Source organism: Glarea lozoyensis, assembly GCF_000409485.1.
Source record: "Glarea lozoyensis ATCC 20868 chromosome Unknown GLAREA15, whole genome shotgun sequence".
Taxonomy (NCBI): Eukaryota; Fungi; Ascomycota; class Leotiomycetes; order Helotiales; family Helotiaceae; genus Glarea; species Glarea lozoyensis.
In genome coordinates this window covers 1,209,231-1,227,029 of record NW_007360989.1, presented here as the reverse complement: position 1 = coordinate 1,227,029, position 17,799 = coordinate 1,209,231, and the positions used below count along the sequence as shown (strand labels likewise).

At 45.5% G+C, this 17,799-nt stretch overlaps 6 protein-coding genes across 6 annotated transcripts; 2 read left to right on the top strand and 4 right to left on the bottom strand.

The window, feature by feature from the left end:
* Positions 1 to 2,256: 2,256 nt before the first annotated feature.
* GLAREA_06220 (uncharacterized protein) lies at positions 2,257 to 3,243 on the bottom strand (the record flags this gene model as incomplete). The annotated part of the gene is made up of 9 exons (XM_008081634.1): positions 2,257 to 2,311; positions 2,404 to 2,463; positions 2,529 to 2,593; positions 2,659 to 2,721; positions 2,791 to 2,856; positions 2,934 to 2,966; positions 3,045 to 3,077; positions 3,132 to 3,170; positions 3,226 to 3,243. 9 exons carry the CDS (start codon positions 3,241 to 3,243, stop codon positions 2,257 to 2,259), a joined length of 432 nt encoding a protein of 143 aa, XP_008079825.1.
* A 2,077-nt stretch (positions 3,244 to 5,320) lies between these two features.
* GLAREA_06219 (uncharacterized protein) lies at positions 5,321 to 5,764 on the bottom strand (the record flags this gene model as incomplete). Its single annotated transcript, XM_008081633.1, has 1 exon — positions 5,321 to 5,764. The coding sequence occupies one exon, from the start codon at positions 5,762 to 5,764 to the stop codon at positions 5,321 to 5,323; it is 444 nt and encodes a 147-aa protein (XP_008079824.1).
* Positions 5,765 to 6,840: 1,076 nt separating this feature from the next.
* GLAREA_06218 (alpha/beta-Hydrolase) lies at positions 6,841 to 10,883 on the top strand (the record flags this gene model as incomplete). Its single annotated transcript, XM_008081632.1, has 5 exons — positions 6,841 to 7,558; positions 8,249 to 8,585; positions 8,915 to 9,308; positions 9,358 to 9,653; positions 9,704 to 10,883. The coding sequence occupies 5 exons, from the start codon at positions 6,841 to 6,843 to the stop codon at positions 10,881 to 10,883; spliced, it is 2,925 nt and encodes a 974-aa protein (XP_008079823.1).
* A 593-nt stretch (positions 10,884 to 11,476) lies between these two features.
* On the top strand, positions 11,477 to 13,164 carry GLAREA_06217 (POZ; the record flags this gene model as incomplete). Its single annotated transcript, XM_008081631.1, has 3 exons — positions 11,477 to 11,714; positions 11,785 to 11,991; positions 12,038 to 13,164. The coding sequence occupies 3 exons, from the start codon at positions 11,477 to 11,479 to the stop codon at positions 13,162 to 13,164; spliced, it is 1,572 nt and encodes a 523-aa protein (XP_008079822.1).
* A 1,104-nt stretch (positions 13,165 to 14,268) lies between these two features.
* GLAREA_06216 (uncharacterized protein) lies at positions 14,269 to 14,652 on the bottom strand (the record flags this gene model as incomplete). Its single annotated transcript, XM_008081630.1, has 1 exon — positions 14,269 to 14,652. The coding sequence occupies one exon, from the start codon at positions 14,650 to 14,652 to the stop codon at positions 14,269 to 14,271; it is 384 nt and encodes a 127-aa protein (XP_008079821.1).
* Positions 14,653 to 15,720: 1,068 nt separating this feature from the next.
* On the bottom strand, positions 15,721 to 16,648 carry GLAREA_06215 (POZ; the record flags this gene model as incomplete). The annotated part of the gene is made up of 2 exons (XM_008081629.1): positions 15,721 to 16,474; positions 16,536 to 16,648. 2 exons carry the CDS (start codon positions 16,646 to 16,648, stop codon positions 15,721 to 15,723), a joined length of 867 nt encoding a protein of 288 aa, XP_008079820.1.
* Between the last annotated feature and the right edge of the window lie 1,151 nt (positions 16,649 to 17,799).

Genomic DNA, 17,799 nt, shown 5'->3' with positions numbered 1-17,799 from the left:
GCATACATTAAGCATAATGGAATAAACCCATCGGCGATTGAGGTCTAGCTTTGCAGCTAGGTTGTTGTAGTCACAGCAACACTTAAGTTGATTGGTCCTGTTTAGCTAGCGTCAGTTCTAGTCTGAGGGGGTCATGATAAAAAACATCCACTAGCCTAGTTTTCATCAGATTTCCATCCATCAATTCGTCCCTTCATAGTAAGCTAACAATTCTCGATTTTGGAACGGTCTAGATCGCATAGCTCCGCTATTTGGCTAAGTCTCGAGTGTAAACAATACACTTTCGGGGTCAAGATTGAGTGCCTTCCCTTTTGTTTACTCCAACTGCAGCATCCACCACATAACGTCATACTCCCGGCCACTTCGCTCTTTTTGCCACACTGGTCTTTCTTTTCGTTTCCGAACATCCCCCTCTTTCCCCTCTTCTTCAACATCAACGTTGTCTTCGAATCCCATCCTCCTTAACTGTCAAAACCTCTGGCTCATTTCAACGTATTCTTCGAATTCAAACATCTTCCTCAATCTTCCTCAGCTCCTCACCTTAACAACATTCCACCAATGTCAACAATGTCAACGATTCAATCAACAGATCGCAACTTCTTCGGTCACAAACGTAAGTTTTATGTTCTCTTTCAGTCTTCATCCTCCACTCCTTGCCCTCCTTACTCTCTTGCACTCGATACCTATCCAACCAAGAGAAGAAAGCCTAATCTTCTTCTCCTGCGCGGCTAGCGAGCACACCTGTAAGTTTACTTGAAGAGGGCAGCCAGACCAAACAACCTTGAGCAGAGCAATCACTCCTGGCGATTCGACATCACTTTCATAAGTGTTGGCAGAAGTTGTAACTCAGATTCCTTCTATTCGATTGTTGTCTACAGAGCAAATGATGGTTCTCATCAGGTGCTTCAAACTGCGCAGTCGTTCTTATCAACCGTCTTGAGATTCTTCTCTCGAATGTTGTAAGCTAGCAGGACTTGATCAAAGATGAAAGTTTCATCGATCTTGTACCCCCAACTGCTTTTACCTTAGTCAGGCCTGATAGATTTAAACGCATGGGTCGCCCAGGTACTTCCACGCGGGTCTTCGAGCCTTTTGATTACAGGAAGGCTTCTTCACACATTCACACAAACAATTTTCCAAGTCTTATTGCTAACACAATTGCTGTCTTTGATAGGATCCAGACCAGTCACCACGAGGGGCGGGTGAGAGTTCGCTCTCATCCGCCCGAGGCCCGCTGGGTGCTCGGCCATAAGCACCCATTTTTTCACAATCTTTGGCTTTTTCGGAGGCTGTGGTAGTGGAATATGGGAGTGGAGGGGAGATAAAGAAGGAGAGATAGTAGAGAAGTAACAGTGGAAGATGGGCAATCGAGAAGGGGGTTGGAAAAAGCTTTGGGGTTTGTGGTGTATGTCCTACAACCAGCAACAAGTCGATGGGAGGAAGCAATGTTGTGGTTGAACAGCGAATCTTGTTTGGGAAGTGTCTTTGGTTGGAAAGCGGATTCATGTTTTGGGAACAATGATTGGAAAACTTCTTACGGCACTTGATAGAGAAATATGATTGTACACTATACCGCTTTTGCATTGATCAATGAGAGACACACGCCTTCGTTTTCATTGGCCGAGTAATTCCAAATCCTTCTGGGTCTTGTGAAAACATGAATATCTTTGATATTAACATGACATTCAGGAGTTTTTCGACAGCGTTAAGTCTTTGGCCTTAGGAAACGGGGGTTCAACGAGAAATATAAACAGAAGTGTCACCATACATCGCCCTTGTCCTTCCACTTTGAACTCTTCCAAGTGTCTTTTTCACACACCAGCGGGCCTCTTTCTGACCTCGGGAAAAGCATTCTTGTTCTCTTCAACATCCATACTCCTTTCCTTGTATTACAAACGCAAAACCATTATTGACAGCCTAGTTCATTCCTACAATATGAGCCGCTTAAACGTGCAACTAGCTACCAAATACTAAAAATTGTCAATAGATCCAAAAAGCATTGTCTAACTCTATAGTTTCTGATCTTTTGTTGCTCATAGAAACTGTTTACTACTAAATAAAAACTTCAAACTCATTTAGGCATCCTGTTTTCCAGTACTTTGGAGACTCAAAACTCATCACCATCGTTTCAGATTTTTCACTTCGTAGCATGTATAGTTTGATGAAATTTGTTGATGATTAATGATTCCGAAACCAAAAGTTTATTAATGATTGATGCGTCCAAAAGCTATGTAACCAAAAAAAAGCATAAACACTTCAATAGACTCCAAAATTTCTCTTCAGAGCGGTATGCTCAATTACCGGTTCGTCGCTATATCACGCTTCAGTACAATTCCTCACAGAGATTCAATAAACCAAACACAAACAAAATTAAACAAAAAGAAAAGATCTTTCAAAACTTACAATTTCTCTTTCCTCCATCTCCCTCTCCAGCTGCAAATTAGCAGCGGTATCCCAGCGCCGCTGGGATATGTGTTAGCATAATTGCCCACCCAAGTTGAAGAAAGGAATCAAAAGGAAATACTCACATCTTGTTCTTCTTCCTCCTCTTCTTCGCAGCTGCAATAGCAGCTTCAGCGGCAACGATGTAGCGCTTACTCTCAAATCAGTATGATTGCTCACTGAAATCGAAGAAACAGAATCGAGTAAGATACTTACAAACTTTCCGTTCTTCTCCTCCTCCTCCAATTCCGCAAGAGCGGCGTTAAACTCGACGCGTCGCTAATATTGACGTCAGTATAGGAAGTTGAAAATCAAACAAGAATCAAAAACAGAAGGAAATGAACTTACAAAGACCTCGAGGTCTGCAGCCATTCTTGCTGCTTCCTGCTCCTTGGTTTCCGTTGCTAATTGTGACTAAAACACGCATTAGTAATCAATCAAAACAATTGTTTTCGATTGAGACAATCGAGAAGGGGGAATGTGTCACTTACTTGCCAGAATTCGCTCTCGGAGGGGTATGTCTTCTATTTCAATGTCAATTCTTCAATTCGATTGAGGATTGCTCAGTTGAGATAATGTTTGAATTAGATTGAGAGACTTACCGGAGGAGGTTGCGGCTTTTTGATTCGGGGTTTCTGCTGATGTGAGTTTCTGTATCTATTTGAATGGTTGGATTGCTTTGAAAATACCGGAGTTGATTCTTTTGAAGCCTTGTTGGCTCGGTTTTTCTGGCATCTGTAAGCGGGGTTCGTTATTTGAATGTTTGAGGCGAATTGAATTTACTTTTGAGTTGGAAGGCATTTCGACAAGACAGTTGGTATCGCCAACTGATTGTTTGGGATGCACAGAGCAAATCAGAATCGCAAAGATTGATCGCGCAGAATCGATTTTATCTGAAAGCGTAAATGAGGAAGGCGCGATTTTGTACAGAAAACGGGGTTTGTTGATTTATTCACCAGAAAATCTGGCGAAAAGAAAACATAGGAAAAGTTCAGGATGATACATCTTATCTCATTTGAGAAGAATCAAATGTTCCTACACTTTTGATTAAATTCAGAGGCTTCATCTCTGCTGCAGAAAACGGATACTTTGCGTCTCTTGAATGAATTTGGTAGCCGCTGGAGAGAAAAAGTGATGTGCAAAACTATAAGAATGGGGAATTACAATCAGTCACCGGAAATGAGACATTCGACTTTGCAGAATAGATTGATCGAAAATGGCTGGTAATGTTAAATCAATCTATGAAAAGAATTTGAGGTATTGCTCGTCAATTCTCACGGATCCAGTCAAGCGAGATTCTTAGACACTTGCCACTCCAAGTTTACGGAAAAGCCTCCTTACACGGATCGAAAGAAATTTTCTTTTGGGAAAATATGCTTTAGATAACAGTTGTGTTTGTTTGAAAAACTGCGGCATTGGCGTTGCTGGTTTCTATTTGCGCGGACAATAAGCGATGCCTCGTATCAAAATCAGCCGTGGAATTGTATTTCGTCGTGTTCGACGGAAGCTCCTTTGGTAATCGTGTGATTTGGCTTAAATTTGAACTTTCTTACAAAAGATTGATTGCAGACCACTGATATCTGAGACGAAAAGGTTCGTTTTCATATGGCAAAATCAATTTGTAAACAGATTCAAATGTGATGATAGATGTCTTTCAAACTAGTTGCCAACACTTTCTTATTTCCTGAAAATGATAGACGAACTGTCGGGAATGTGTCAATCTCGTTGAATAAATAACATGGTCGATTGCCACTCATCCTCCACTTTGAGAGTTGGCTTAGACTTTCATGAAAAGCTCAATAACTCGCCACTTGGAATCAGCGACGCTTTGATCCAAACCATCCATATTAGCAGAGTCTTAAAATGTGTTTCTTCATTCTTCTCGTTCTTCGTGTTCTTTCAACACGTTTCACCATGAGTAAGGTATTCTAAACCGACAATTTATACCTCCATTCCGTTCGCTGAGCAGCAAGAAAGACCGGTTTATTACAAAGATTTCACGTCTAGATTTATCCAATAAATTCCTGAATCATCCTGAGCAACCCAGATCACCCGATCCCACCCAATTCCACCAAACCCCTAAACAACCTGAAACCAATAACAAACATCCTCACACACCCACCCCCCACCCGGCCCCATCCTAGCCAACAATTCCAAACATCGCCTACCAGTCCAACTCCTCCCTTCTGAACTTTCATACGCAAAAACACATTGGCCCTTCCTCTCCTTCTTACCTCTCAATATTTTGCGAATAAAGTCACTTTCGTAACCCCTGGATCGCTTTCTATGATTTAGGTATCGTGATATCCAGGCACTGGTGGGTTGATGATGTTGTGTGGATAGCGTTCCAAGAATTGAGATAGTGTGGCGAGGGCTTCGCGGATGAATTCGCCGTTGGCTAGGCCGTTGTTGTTTGGGGTATTGAGAGTTTTGGTAATGGTTGAGGGAAGAGGTATGGTCGGGATTGGAGGTGGGGTTGGAAAGTCATGGGGTGAGAGCAGAGGGAGGTTGTGCCAGCATGGTTGGATCTCTTGGGTGTATGATGGGGTATCTGTTGGGGTGAGAAAGGATTTGAGTTTCTTCATTTTCAGATGGACTACATGTGGTAAGTGAGTTATGCAGAGTATGTGAGTATATATAAAAGGAAAACTTTGGCTCCTTTAATGGTAAACTTTCATTGAGGTAGTCACAATGCAGTAATCAAGGGAAAGTTTGGCAATCAAATATCGACGGATAATCGTAATTTTCTAACGATGTTTGCACTTCGATGACTCTCGCATGCAGCTCTACTATGAGAGTTATATAATTGACTCCCTTAATATCCTGGGCAGCGATGATTCTTTTACGCACAAATCCAACATCACATCACCCCGCGTGCTTAAGTGTGAACCTCCTCAAACCAAAACACAACTCTGTCGATCACCCAAAAATGGTCCCACCCAAGCATAGCTAAAGCCGACAGGAACTCCCACAGTTTTCCAGTTGTACCATTGTAAGTAATCTGTGCCCATGGATCAAAAGTCACGGGGCCTCCGACCATGCTTTGCGCAAACAATCGTACTTTGTGAACATTGTCGTCGGTCGTAGTCATTCGGGTGGCTGTATCCTGGATGACCCATGGTAGACGAATTGGACCAAGAAAATTGTTCTGGCCCTGGAGATCGAGTGGGATATGGATAGCCGTTTGGCCCTGGAGATGAAATGCCATTGTGAGATTGGCAGCGGCCTTGAACTGCTCGTTGGTAAGTTTATCCGTGGAGTGTGTTACGCGTTGTAGTCTTAGTACCGAGTTAGGGTTATGAAGCGAGATTTGTTGGGCCATTTGATTTTCTGTGCCGGAATTTGAGTTGAAGAAGTGTTGGAAGATTTGGGAGTATTGAGAAGATTGATATCTTGCTGAATGATCTGAAGTAATACATATTGTGGCCAACACCAGCGGAATTATAAGTATAATCCAGGTCTTTCATCGCGACGTCTGGTAATGTCTATCTCTCGCAAACAGATACTCTTTGAGGTGATCAGAAATTCAGAGAAAGATTCTCATACTTACCGCACACAATCTACTGTTCAATACAGTTTTGAAGAAGATGAGCAGGAAATCATGGTACAAACATTATTCTTAGTCATGTCAAAGAGACCAGAATGCCGGCTTCTTGATGAACCTCTTCGCGTTACCTTTTTGACAAAAAAAGCCTCCAAAAGGTCGTTCACAAATGAGCCTTTGATACCTAGACTAGAACAGCAAACATTCTTTCGAGAATGAAATCCGACTAGAAGTGTTTATGATACCTAGATATCAGCAGCAAACATTCCTTCCTGAATGGCATCCGTCCATGAAAGTAGACTGTGCAGGTAAATATGCTTCCTCATGGGAATTTTTCCAACGAAAGATAACGCAAAGACCTTTCAGTAGCGTCTGGCTTCACTTCAAGCTCTCTCCAGATGTGGCTAGTTTGAATGTGATTTGTCGAATGATTTTGATTTGCATAGATGGATTGGAATGATTTTTCTCATTAGTGTAAAATCAGCTGCCTGATCTTGATTATTGGTGCTTTTGGTGATTGCTCTCGAGGTGTTGACAATTGCTGTCTGAAAATTAGCCGAGATGTTCCTATAAGGTTGTTGTGGAAGGAGCTCACCTTTGCGCCGTGTCAAGTCTGAATTCACTGCTCTGCTCGTTGGCGATTGCACCATTGCAACACCCCAAAACATAATTATATCCACGATATCAATAAGTCAATCATCAGACCTATCCCTCCGCCCAATTTTCGAGAACTGCTCGATCAGTACTTCAACGAACCAATCTTCAAATCAACCCGCCCTCTTCACAATAAATAGCCGCAACATCGATAATAACACCCGCGCGCTCGACCTTCAAACCCGTGGCCGCCAGCTGTAATGCCAAGGTATCCCTTCAGTTACATCCTCGCTAGCCACAGAATCCTCGAAGACTCGCTACCGTATACCATTCCCACACTCATAACAAGGAAACAGCATTTCATAGCTGCGGATGGACCGTTATACTTGTTTGCAAGATATATTGGGGAGAAGAAAAGGAAAGAGGAAAGGAGGGAAAAGAGCGTGCTGGAAGAGACAATAGAAGATAAGGAGGAGGACGTGGCGTATGATGCGGGAAGTGAGAATTCGGATGGAATTGAAGAAGGCGAAATCGTGGAGGAGGTGGGGGAAGCTGATGAGGAGATTATCGAGTGCGATAAAGCGAGGAAAAGGAGCACCTTCTTCATCCACGCCACGTTCGGGAGTGACGCTAGTGATCCGAGTTATAAGCAACAAAGTGACAGCTGCCACGGAACGGAGAGTGACGAGAGCTATGGATTTTACAGCACTGACTCCGCGTACGAGAGTCTTGAAAGCTCCGACTCAGATTCGAATGCGAAGAAGGGTGGAATTCCCGCAAATGGCCTACCGACTCCAAGTACGATGGCACAGAGCGAGGAGGAGGAGGACAGCAAGATGGGGGCAGAGGGCAAAATAGTTGATTTCGAAAATCCGTTTCTGATTGAAGAGTTGAAGTGGTTGATTGAGATGGGGTTTGGAGCCAGAAGGGTTTTCGATGGGGTGGAGTGGTGGTTTGATGGGTTTCGAGGGCCGGAGTGTAAGTGGTGTTAGGGTGTGAGGAGGGTTAATGAAAGGAGGGAAGATGGTGAAAAGGAGGGAAGAGAGCTGGATGATTGATACCTCCGACAGAACAGGAGGAGCGAATTCCTTGATTAAAATGGTGATTTAGCGTGGCATCAATAAGAGAACATTAATGTTAATTCGTTGGTTTGGAGTACCTGGATCGAAACCACGTTATTCCCGCAAGACGCCAAATTCATCATCGGTAAAAGGTCTCGGCATCTCCACAATACTTCAGCCATATAATTTTACTTGAACCTCAAATGTATAGCCGAGTGATCCGACGTTTGTGTCGGTGACACTCTCCTACAACAGGGTGCTGAGATCAGCTCGAAAGAGGAGACTGGAGTTGTTTACAATGGGGATAACCTTAGTCCTTTTGGGCCTTGTTAAAGATACCAAGTGACGTGTGCGCGCAAGGCCCAGTGAGCTGTACATCAGAGGCAGTAGATTCCGACTCCGAGAGTGCCTCACCACGAGAGGTCATAGAGGAGATAATTACATTCCGGTTCAGACATAGGGATTATGAAGAATTTCTTGTCAAGCACGTCTCGCGTTGTTGTTGACGTTGACAACCGGAAGATCTTTAAATCCGTCCGCCGCGCCTCGGCCCAGCAGAATGGAAACGAATCTTCACTCGTTGCACCCCGACAAATCCAGGGCTGAGCCAAGAATGGTCAACGCGGCAACAGCGCCTGGAAACCTGCACCAACTTTACCGACCGATCATACGTCCATCGAAGATTTCAAAAGTGCAAATGTCAAGCATCTGGCTGGCGAAAGGTGGTTTCAAAGCACCTTCTCGAACAAGAACAGAAAGATCCCAAGAGTCTTCCGGGATGTCGGCGGGCCTTGTCTAACCCGTCCGGGGCCGATTCGCGATTTTCCCCTGCTCATGCCGCACATGGCCATGGTTCCCCGCCTCGAGTTCAATTGGGATTTCTGCTGCAGATATCAATGGCCACCGTTACGCGCTGCCTGCACTCGCCCTGCTTCCACGTCAGAGTCAGTCCGTGTTGGGTCGCCCTCATTCAATATTACTCAATATCACTCTGTGCTGGCCGTCGACGTGCCTTCTCTCGCGCGCACAAATGTGTTGGCATTGTTCCTCTCGCAAGCGCTCTGCAGATTCGCGGGAGCCGGCCCAAGCACGAGACGCAACTAACGGCGCCAGACCGCGGGTTTATCACCAGGAGGGGCAGTCCGTCCTGTCCCCACACCCCAATTCACGGCCATCAACTGGGATCTCGGATTCGTACCTGGTTTTCCCACTTGATAGTTCACGATATACCGGTAGGAAGCTGATAGTAGCTGATAGCTCTCAAACTAGGTAGGTGGGACAAGCTGCTAAGCGGTTGGGTCTTTGCAACAAAGGATCCTCCTGTTGGTGAATGGGGTCCTTCGTTCCTCTTTTTGTTTCCCCTCTCCTTCGTTCTCAATCCCTCAACTCGGCCGCGATTGACCATGAAATCCTCAATACTGTTCAGCGTCGCTGCTGCGTCAACCGCGTATGCAGCGGTAGTAGTCGAATCACGTCAAGCGTCGAATTGGACAGTGGGACAAACGGTCAAGACAACGAGTGGATCTGTTGCTGGCCATGCCGCATTGAATCAGACAGAAGTGTCTGAATACCTAGGGATTCCATTCGCTCAGCCGCCGGTTGCAGATTTGAGATTCGAGGCGCCAGTCAAATACACCGGAAATACTGAATTGAGCGGTTTGAGCTATGTAAGTTGCACTCGAACGAACTTCGTACTTAAGCTAATCGCCATCTTAGGGACCGTCTTGTCCGGTTGCGAGCTCAACTCGCCAGCTTACTCCAGCGTCTTTAGCGTCTGCGAACGTCACGGCGACTGGAATAGAATACTTTACCATTTTCAGCTCGCCCAACTCGACCTTCAGCGAGGATTGCTTGTATGTGAATGTGTGGACGAAGCCGCAAACTGGGGAACAGAAGAAGGCGGTCTTGGTGTGGATATACGGTGGTGCGTTTACAAGTGGAAGCTCCGCCAATTCTGGATACAATGGCGCAAATCTTGCGGAGCAGGAAGACGTTATTGTTGTATCTTTCAAGTAAGCGCCCTAGGAAACGCAATTTTTATCCCAATTACTGACATAGCTAGCTACCGATTGAGCATTCTTGGATTCCCTGGAAACCCTAATGGCACGGCCAATGTCGCTTTGTTGGACCAGAGAATGGCCATTGAATGGGTTAGAGATAACATCGAGAACTTCGGAGGCGACAAGTCTAGAATCACCATCTTCGGCCAATCCGCAGGAGGTGTCTCGGTTGATCTGTATTCCTACGCATACAGTTCCGACCCTATCGCGGCTGGCTTCATCCCTGAGTCGGGAACCGTTTTCAGCTGGGGCTTACCGAACACTAAGGCAGCTGCTGCTTCAGGTTGGTATACGGTAGCAAACAATTTAGGTTGTGGTAATTCCTCGACCGATTCTACCGCAATACTTTCTTGCATGCGTTCCAAGAACAGTACTGCTCTGCTTGCTGCTATTCCAACAGCGACTGGTACCGCCGGAATTCTTGGTTACTTTGGCCCTACCGTGGATAATACTATTGTGTTCTCGAATTACACTGGAAGAACACCTGCCAACGTTCCTGTGCTGCTCGGAAATAATGATTACGAGGCTGGCCTATTCAGAGTCCAGTTCGGTCTTAACAACCTCACACTTCCTGATCGTTTCTGGAACGCGTTTGATCTTCAAGAGTTCACTTGTCCCGCGGGTATCAGAGCCAACGTCTCTGCAGCAGCCAAGATCCCTACGTGGAGGTATCGGTATTTGGGAGTCTGGGACAACACTGCGCTCTCTCCTCAATCAGGAGCTTACCACGGCGCCGAGATTCCAGTCCTATTCAATACCGCACCAACCAACCCACCAGCATCCGAGGAATACGTTGCTGTTGGAAACTACATGCGTGGCGCCTGGGCTGCGTTTGCCAAAGACCCCGTTGAAGGACTGACCAAATACGGATGGCCATCGTACAGCAGTACCTCTGACAGCTTAGTCAGACTGGCCTACCAAAACATGACTGGTACCAATGCTGTTAATCCGTCACTGTACGACGCCAGATGTATATACGCCAACGTTTCAAGTACGGATCCAGCAGGCTTTTTGGCGATTCCGGAGTATGCCACTCCAAGCCAAACACCTTCAAGCACACCCTCAAGTACGCCGTCATCTACAGGGAGTGCTCCACCAACTGCAAGTACCAATGCAGGAACAAAATCCTCGGCATCTTTAAGCGCGGTGCTCATGGGGGCTGCAATGCTGTACCTCCTATAAGTGGACATGGGTAATGATAGATAGTACGGCGAGATACGGTAATTTAATGATAATATGCTGCTATCTATAATTATGTACTTTATTTGACCATTCAAAGAGCTTACCATGTCATGTATTCATAGCCATCATGCGCATCGCCGCATGTAACCTGATTAGGGTGGGCGACTGACGCGCAGTGTTCGAGAAGAACTCGAGTAAACTTCCTCATGCGGTTAGTGCTTAGACGAGCCTAGGGCGGCAATTTTCTTGTGAGGCATCTTCTTCGATAACCGTCTCATCCTCGACACATGAACTTTTTATTCCATCAGACATTCTTCATATTCGTGTTAGGTTTGTTCATTTCAAGCGGCAAATTCAATCACTCCTCGTCAACATTGAAGACGATGAGACCTGTGGGCGATGCGGAAGTTGCTGAGTGAGAGACGTGCATATCAACAAGGTTAGAGCAGTCACGTGTGACGGTTACTAAGGAATTTCCAACGACAAGGAAGAATTCAAGGATTTCAGGCATTGCGACGAGCTCGTCAAGGGCAGCTGGAGTTGCGAGGGAAATTGCGATAGATTGAAGCGGACAGTAGTGGGGGAAAGCTACTATGGCGACAGGAAATGGAGTGCCAGGAGGAAGAGAGCCTACGAATGGCATGACTTTGCCCTCTGAAGAGACAATACCTCCACCCATACCAGGCATATTACGCGAACCTCTCGTCGCAATGGCGCCTGCGAGGAAGATGAATACGGATATCCCCAACATCTTACCACACGAGAGGGTATTCCCAATCCAGATAGGAAGCGAGCTGTTCCGTTTGAGTGGGGCCAGTATCAGTTCTGATGGTATGTATCCTTCCTATGTGCCGTCGATATGGCACAGTCAGATTTGAAACATGAACTGAGAAACCTAGAGCACCCTCATATTTTTCCCAATTCTTTCAATGTCAATTGAAGGCGGCCGAAGAGAACGGCGAGGATATAGGCTCCATACGAACGCTTTATATCGATCGAGATCCTGTGACCTTTAGGGACATTTCACTTCATTTACAAGGTTATCATGTCCAGCCTAGAGATGGAAGTCATTATGTCAAACTGTTTGCGGATGCGCAGTTCTATAGCTGTAAGTCAATTGTCTCAAGCACCAGAGCTATGCTAATAAGATCGAGTACCACGGTTAATCTCACAACTATACGAAGAGAACATCTTCATCTCAATAGGGCATCGCGATTTCCAAATCCCCAAAGAATTATTCTCCGACCCTGGCAATAGCCCAAATTACTTCTCTTTAGGCTTCGCCGTCTTCTTCAGCACCCCAACTGAGGTCTTTCCCGGTTTAAATCGAGATGGCCTCCTCCGACCCCCCTCAATCATGCCCCCAGCAGTCCCAAACCGCTCAGCCGACACCTTCGCTGAGATCCTCCATCTCCTCCGCGGCTACCCCCTTCGCATTCGCGACGAAGACCACCGCGCCGAGCTCCTGCGCGACTGCAAATACTTTCACCTCAAAGGACTCGAACAGAAGCTCATCCGCCACTCCATCTCCTTTAATCTCGCGCGTAGAAAAGACGAAATCACGCTCCGTCTCGAAGACGTCCGCCAATCCGGCATCTCCATCGGTCTCGACCGCACCTCTCCACCTCCCGATCCCCAGTCTACCGCCATTCGCTACGTCAACTACGCGCGTCCGTTCGTGGACCCGAAACCCTACGAGCTCGTACTCGAAATTGGCGATGAGTGCACGAAACTACATTTCCAGTCGCACTTTACGCAGTCGCCTATCCCGATGAAAGCAGAGTTTTTTGGGAATGGAAAGACGCGGATTAGTCGTTTGTTCGAGGTCGTGGCGACGAAATTGAACTTACCTACAACCCAGCCGTTGGGGCTGTTAATGAAGAATGGAGGCGCGAGTAGTCAACCTGCTAGTCCCGGGAATACGCCGTTGAATGAGGGAGACCTGGTGAGGTGCTATCTCGCTGAAGACGCGTACGTAAGGTTAGATGGGAGGGACTGGAGACATCCTAACTCAATTGCGCATGAGGAGGATGAGGAGGGACCGAGGAAGAAGAGGAGGATGACTGAGCAAGCTGGGATTGGTGGAGTGGGTGGCGGGATGGGCATAATGGAAGAAGCGAATCAATCTTGGATCGTGAAGACGGGACAGTGGCGGTTACGCATTCAAAATAACGGCAGGGCGGGGAAGATGGGCGTTGAGTGTGTGTTGGTGGCTGTGAAGTTGGATGTTGTGTCGGGAGAGTTGGGGCGGAATTCCGCGAGGGGGTTTTTGGGGGGTTGAGTTTGGATTTTTAATGGGGACTGGTGTCTAATGAAGCGTGAAGAGAAGGAGGTGGGTGGGAACAGAGATGTATTTATGTATTTTGCTATTCGCGATGGAGAAGGTATTGATACAATTGTCCATTACACGGAGGCAGTTTCGTGCAGAACAAGTAATTCATCTTTAGTTAACATATGAACCCTTCCATCCAGAATCCAAATCTAGTACCCCAATTTACATCACCACCCTACCTATACGCACAAACCTGCCGCCACCCGTTCAGGCCAGCACCACGATCAACCCAACATCTGCCCCAAACTCAACCCCAAATCCCACACCTCTTCATCTTCCAAATCGGTGTTGTCCATTCCAAAGCTAGAGCAAGCAATACTGGAGAGCTGGCCGCTTAATTTCTCGTTCAAGTATTAAAGGACGACGTACAACAGAAATGAAAAGCAAGAAAGCTTTATGCTGAAAAATCTACTCCTACAACTGTGGCCAGCTACAGTAGTCCTTGAGGACGCTTGATTTTGTTTATTTATTGAAGCTTTTGCACATCGGTTGAGAAAGATAGTATGTAACGCTTCTTGGTTCTATTTAGTGGTGATAGCTTGTACGAGGGTCAGGTGGACAGATGGTTAGTTTGGTTTGGGGTCGAGGGAATTTATTGGCAATAAAACGCGGTACGTATCACGGGTGATGCGGAGCAAGGTGTCAGGTAATCCACTTGGGTTTGTATTTTTTGTATCTGATTTGAATGCTATCTCATAAAACTGCTCGAAATGTTTCATTATTTGACTCCTTGAAGTGGCTCTTCGATTTCTTCCACAACCCTTCAGCGATACAGAGCCAGAATTCCATGCTAATTGCGATTCTTTCGGGTAATAAATGATCGCTTGCTTCCTGGATTTTAGTGAGATGTCAGCTCTTGTCTAGTCCTTCAGTTCGCACACGAAAGTTCTTGGGTGACACTGATGTGAGATCAGTTTTGTCCGCTCACCAGGGATGAACTCCAGATTTCCCCTTCAAAATCGAGTATATGTCAACTCTGGTGCATTGGAGAGCTTCAGCTTCTATTTTCCCTTCGAGAGACTCCCAATCTTGCCAAACACTCCTCGTCCAAATTCAATGTTCGTCCTTACGGTTCAGATGCTGTAGTTCAATCAAGCTACGAATACAATGCTGTTTTGCGGCCGCCTCGATCTCTTCTTCTTCTCTTCTTTCTAATATTTGTTGAGCGAAAATCTCATTCAAGTCGAGTTCCTCCTCTGTATATGCAGATCTATGCTCCTCGTCCCAAGGTTTCGTTCCGTTCCAGTTTTTTCCAGCGGAGATAGCCATATCAATAGCGAATTGTGGGTGCGACTTTAAAAGTTTAAGCCAAGACTGGAACTCCTCACTTCCTTCGGCGCAAGACTCAAATGGGCTTTGATGTGCTGTGACATGTGCCAGAAATTTCTCCAACAATGGTGAGAAAATATTTCTTTGATCTAACATTGGCTCGAACATGCTGGGAGAGAGGATCAAATTTCCTAAAGACAGCTCAACCCTTAACGGTCCATAGAGTGATTGAGATATGCAGGAGTCCAAAGGCACCAACCGCATTTGAGATCTTCTGTCAAGATCGTCCAGAAATCGCCGGTAGGCTTAACATCTATGCTGTAAAGCCAATGATAATACCTCGAAAAAACGGCAGCACTCATGGTGCACAGCCTACTGTCGACGTGGGACAGACAGACCCAGTTGTCTTCCTCTGTTTCTCCTGGCCAGTTCCAAAAATGGGTATTAAACCATTTGGAGTGGAGTCCCAGTAAATCCTCGTGGAGCGTAAATACTTCACTGTCTGTGTCTTTCCCCAAGAACACTTTTATTTTTCGGCTGCAGATTATGACCCTTTGTCTGTTAGATTTATCCTGATAGAACGGGAAAATCTTCTCTTGGAACTTATTACTTTGAAGAAATTTCACGATGGAAGTCCTTCTCTTTCTGGCGCAAATCCTTGTATTCGTCTTTTGAAGCCGCCGCAAGTTTTCTTTTGGGTGGCATATTGCCTGGTTTGATCTGGGTAATTTAAATCGCTCTTTGCTCCTTTATACCGTTTTCTTGGCGCCGCTGATCTTGGATGTTGTTGGCGATGTTAGGTAGAATAGAGACAGATGAAGAGTGGCAAAATGGAAGAATGGAAGTTGGAGGTGATGGTGGAAAGAACGAAAAGGGTGCCCAGCATAAGCGAGGAGCTAACGCGACAACGATACCTTAGGTAGGTACCTTCGTACGTAACTGAAGATGGAATCAAAGAGATTTTGCAGTTACTCAAAACATATCGGGAATTCAAGAAAGAGATGGGAACGTTTTCTCTTTTACTCGCTGCTGCTCGTCTGGATGCTATTGCAATTCTGATCGTTCTACATCATTCCCTCCTGGTTCTGTCCGCCCGCTAGCACTAGCTTTTCTGTCACTGCAATGTAAGTAATTGAACCTGAGAATATGTCTGAGTTGTTATTCCCACTTTGGAACAGAACGCTTTGCTTGTTTCTTTCGTCGCCCGTGTGTAAGATCTGCCCCACTGTCTCTTTCTCAATCCTTTGCCTTGTCTCTGTTCAGATGACGCAATTGAACCACACTGCGAAGGCGATTGGCTTTTGCAGCAACCTCGATCTCAGCCTTTGTTTGCTTCTGTAGTATCAGCTCTTCCCAACGCTTATTTAAGTCAAATTCCTCCTCCATAAATTCGGACCTAACTTCAATATCGCATGGACCAGTAGCACCTTTCCACTTCTTCCCAGCCGCGACAGCCAAGTCGAAGGCAAATTGAGGGTAAGCTTTCAGAAAACCTTCCCAAAGTACAAAAGGTTCACTTCCCGGAGTACATTGTGTGAAGGGGTTGTTATGGCTGACGTAGTTGTACATAAACTTTGATAGGACTGAAGTTGAACCAGTCTTGTTGTAAACATGCGAAAGCCATAGGATGAACCGCACTGTACCGGTCATAGCTGCTCTGGGCATGCTTTCAATCAAAGCATTCATGATGATGTTGCTGTATGCTGGAGAACGAAGAATGTTTGCACATATCAAAGATTCCGTTACAGAACTCGAACCCTTGTCGTACAAGCCGAGTTTAATAGGTTTTTCGCCGCTGTAAAGCCAGTAAACAAATGTTTCAAAAGGAGCGGCTTCAACGGTAGTGAGTATTAAATTCTGCGCATTGTCCATAGCGCTGAAGTATTCTTCGAACCATGAAGAATGAAGCGACAATAGGTCTTTGTGAAGTGTAAAGCCTTCTTTACTTTTGCCCACAACGACTAAAATTGTCGGGCTGAACATGATGACCCTTTCAAGCATCAGAACCGCTCAATTAGAACCAGAAACAGATTCTGTAAGGGACAACTAACTTGGCAGAAATTCTGGAATGCAGGGTATTTTGCTTTACTTCATCGTCTTTGTTGACTGTTGTAGGTTGTTCAATTTCGGGGCCTTCATTATCTCGTTTTCTTTTGTTTGGCATATTGGTAACTGCGTAGACTGAGAAATTTAGCTGCTGAAAATATTCTTCTTGGGGTCGAGGGTGAGATCTATCGACTTGCAATTTGGACGCGCTCCAATTTGTCGAAAGGACGTCGAAGTTCGCTATCTCGATAACATGCGTGATTACATGTCTGTCTTCATTCGACTATGGTGTTGGTCTTTATCAAGAAATTTGAAAAGTCGGGAGACTGTAAACGGAGATCGTAAGGGGTGGTGGAGAAAGTTGGTGCAGTGCACTGGTGTTGGGTAAGAAGCTTCGCCATCATTACTATAAGCGACCCGTTAGCGTAACCACTTGTGATGGATTGATAGTTACTTTGTGATGGGTCACAGCGCCGAAGGTGAGGCCCTTTTCAAACTCAGCACCTTTAAACAAAAGTCTAACTTTTACGTTCAACTAGCAAGAAATGCCTCTAATTAAATTTTACACGTTGTTTTCAGGAATGTATAAGCGACCTCTATTTTCAAGATAGCTTCGTCTGAATATTTGACGCTCGTTATATGGAAGGGGCATTTGGGTCGGTGTTGAAACCACCGCTGAATTGGACTGTTGGTGACCGTTGGCAGACTCGGCGAGTGGTAATAGACATTTCGTAGGAGTATATATATCTCAATCATGCTCGCCATCCAAACTTTTTCTATTATATTATCAGCAAACCACTTTCGAAAAATCACTGCGTACAGTTATTTACTTCTCCCAATCGCACACTTCACAGTTCCGATCTATCATCCTGCGGGATAATTTCTTGCAGCTTACCAACACTCTACACAGAGAAAACTTATAACCGTCTATCTTTCCAGGAAGTTACACACTTTTACAATGGCTTCCCTACTAATAAGATCCTCGTAGTAATGTATGAGCAACATCTCCCTCATCATTACACTTATGACTATATGCGATGTACTTGATCTTTTGCACAGCCGAAACAGGAGGTTTATCTTGCTGCCAGTGGTTTTCTTCGGGACCTTCCACGATCTATCCACGTGCAAGATCAAGATAATTTGCCAGGACAGTGCCCGGCCTGTAATGGTACATCTCCTCCTAGCTCTCAAGGTAGCTAGTTGTAGATATATAGTTAGATCTCTAATCTTTACATAACCCGGGTTTTTATAACAGCCCGCCTAATGAAC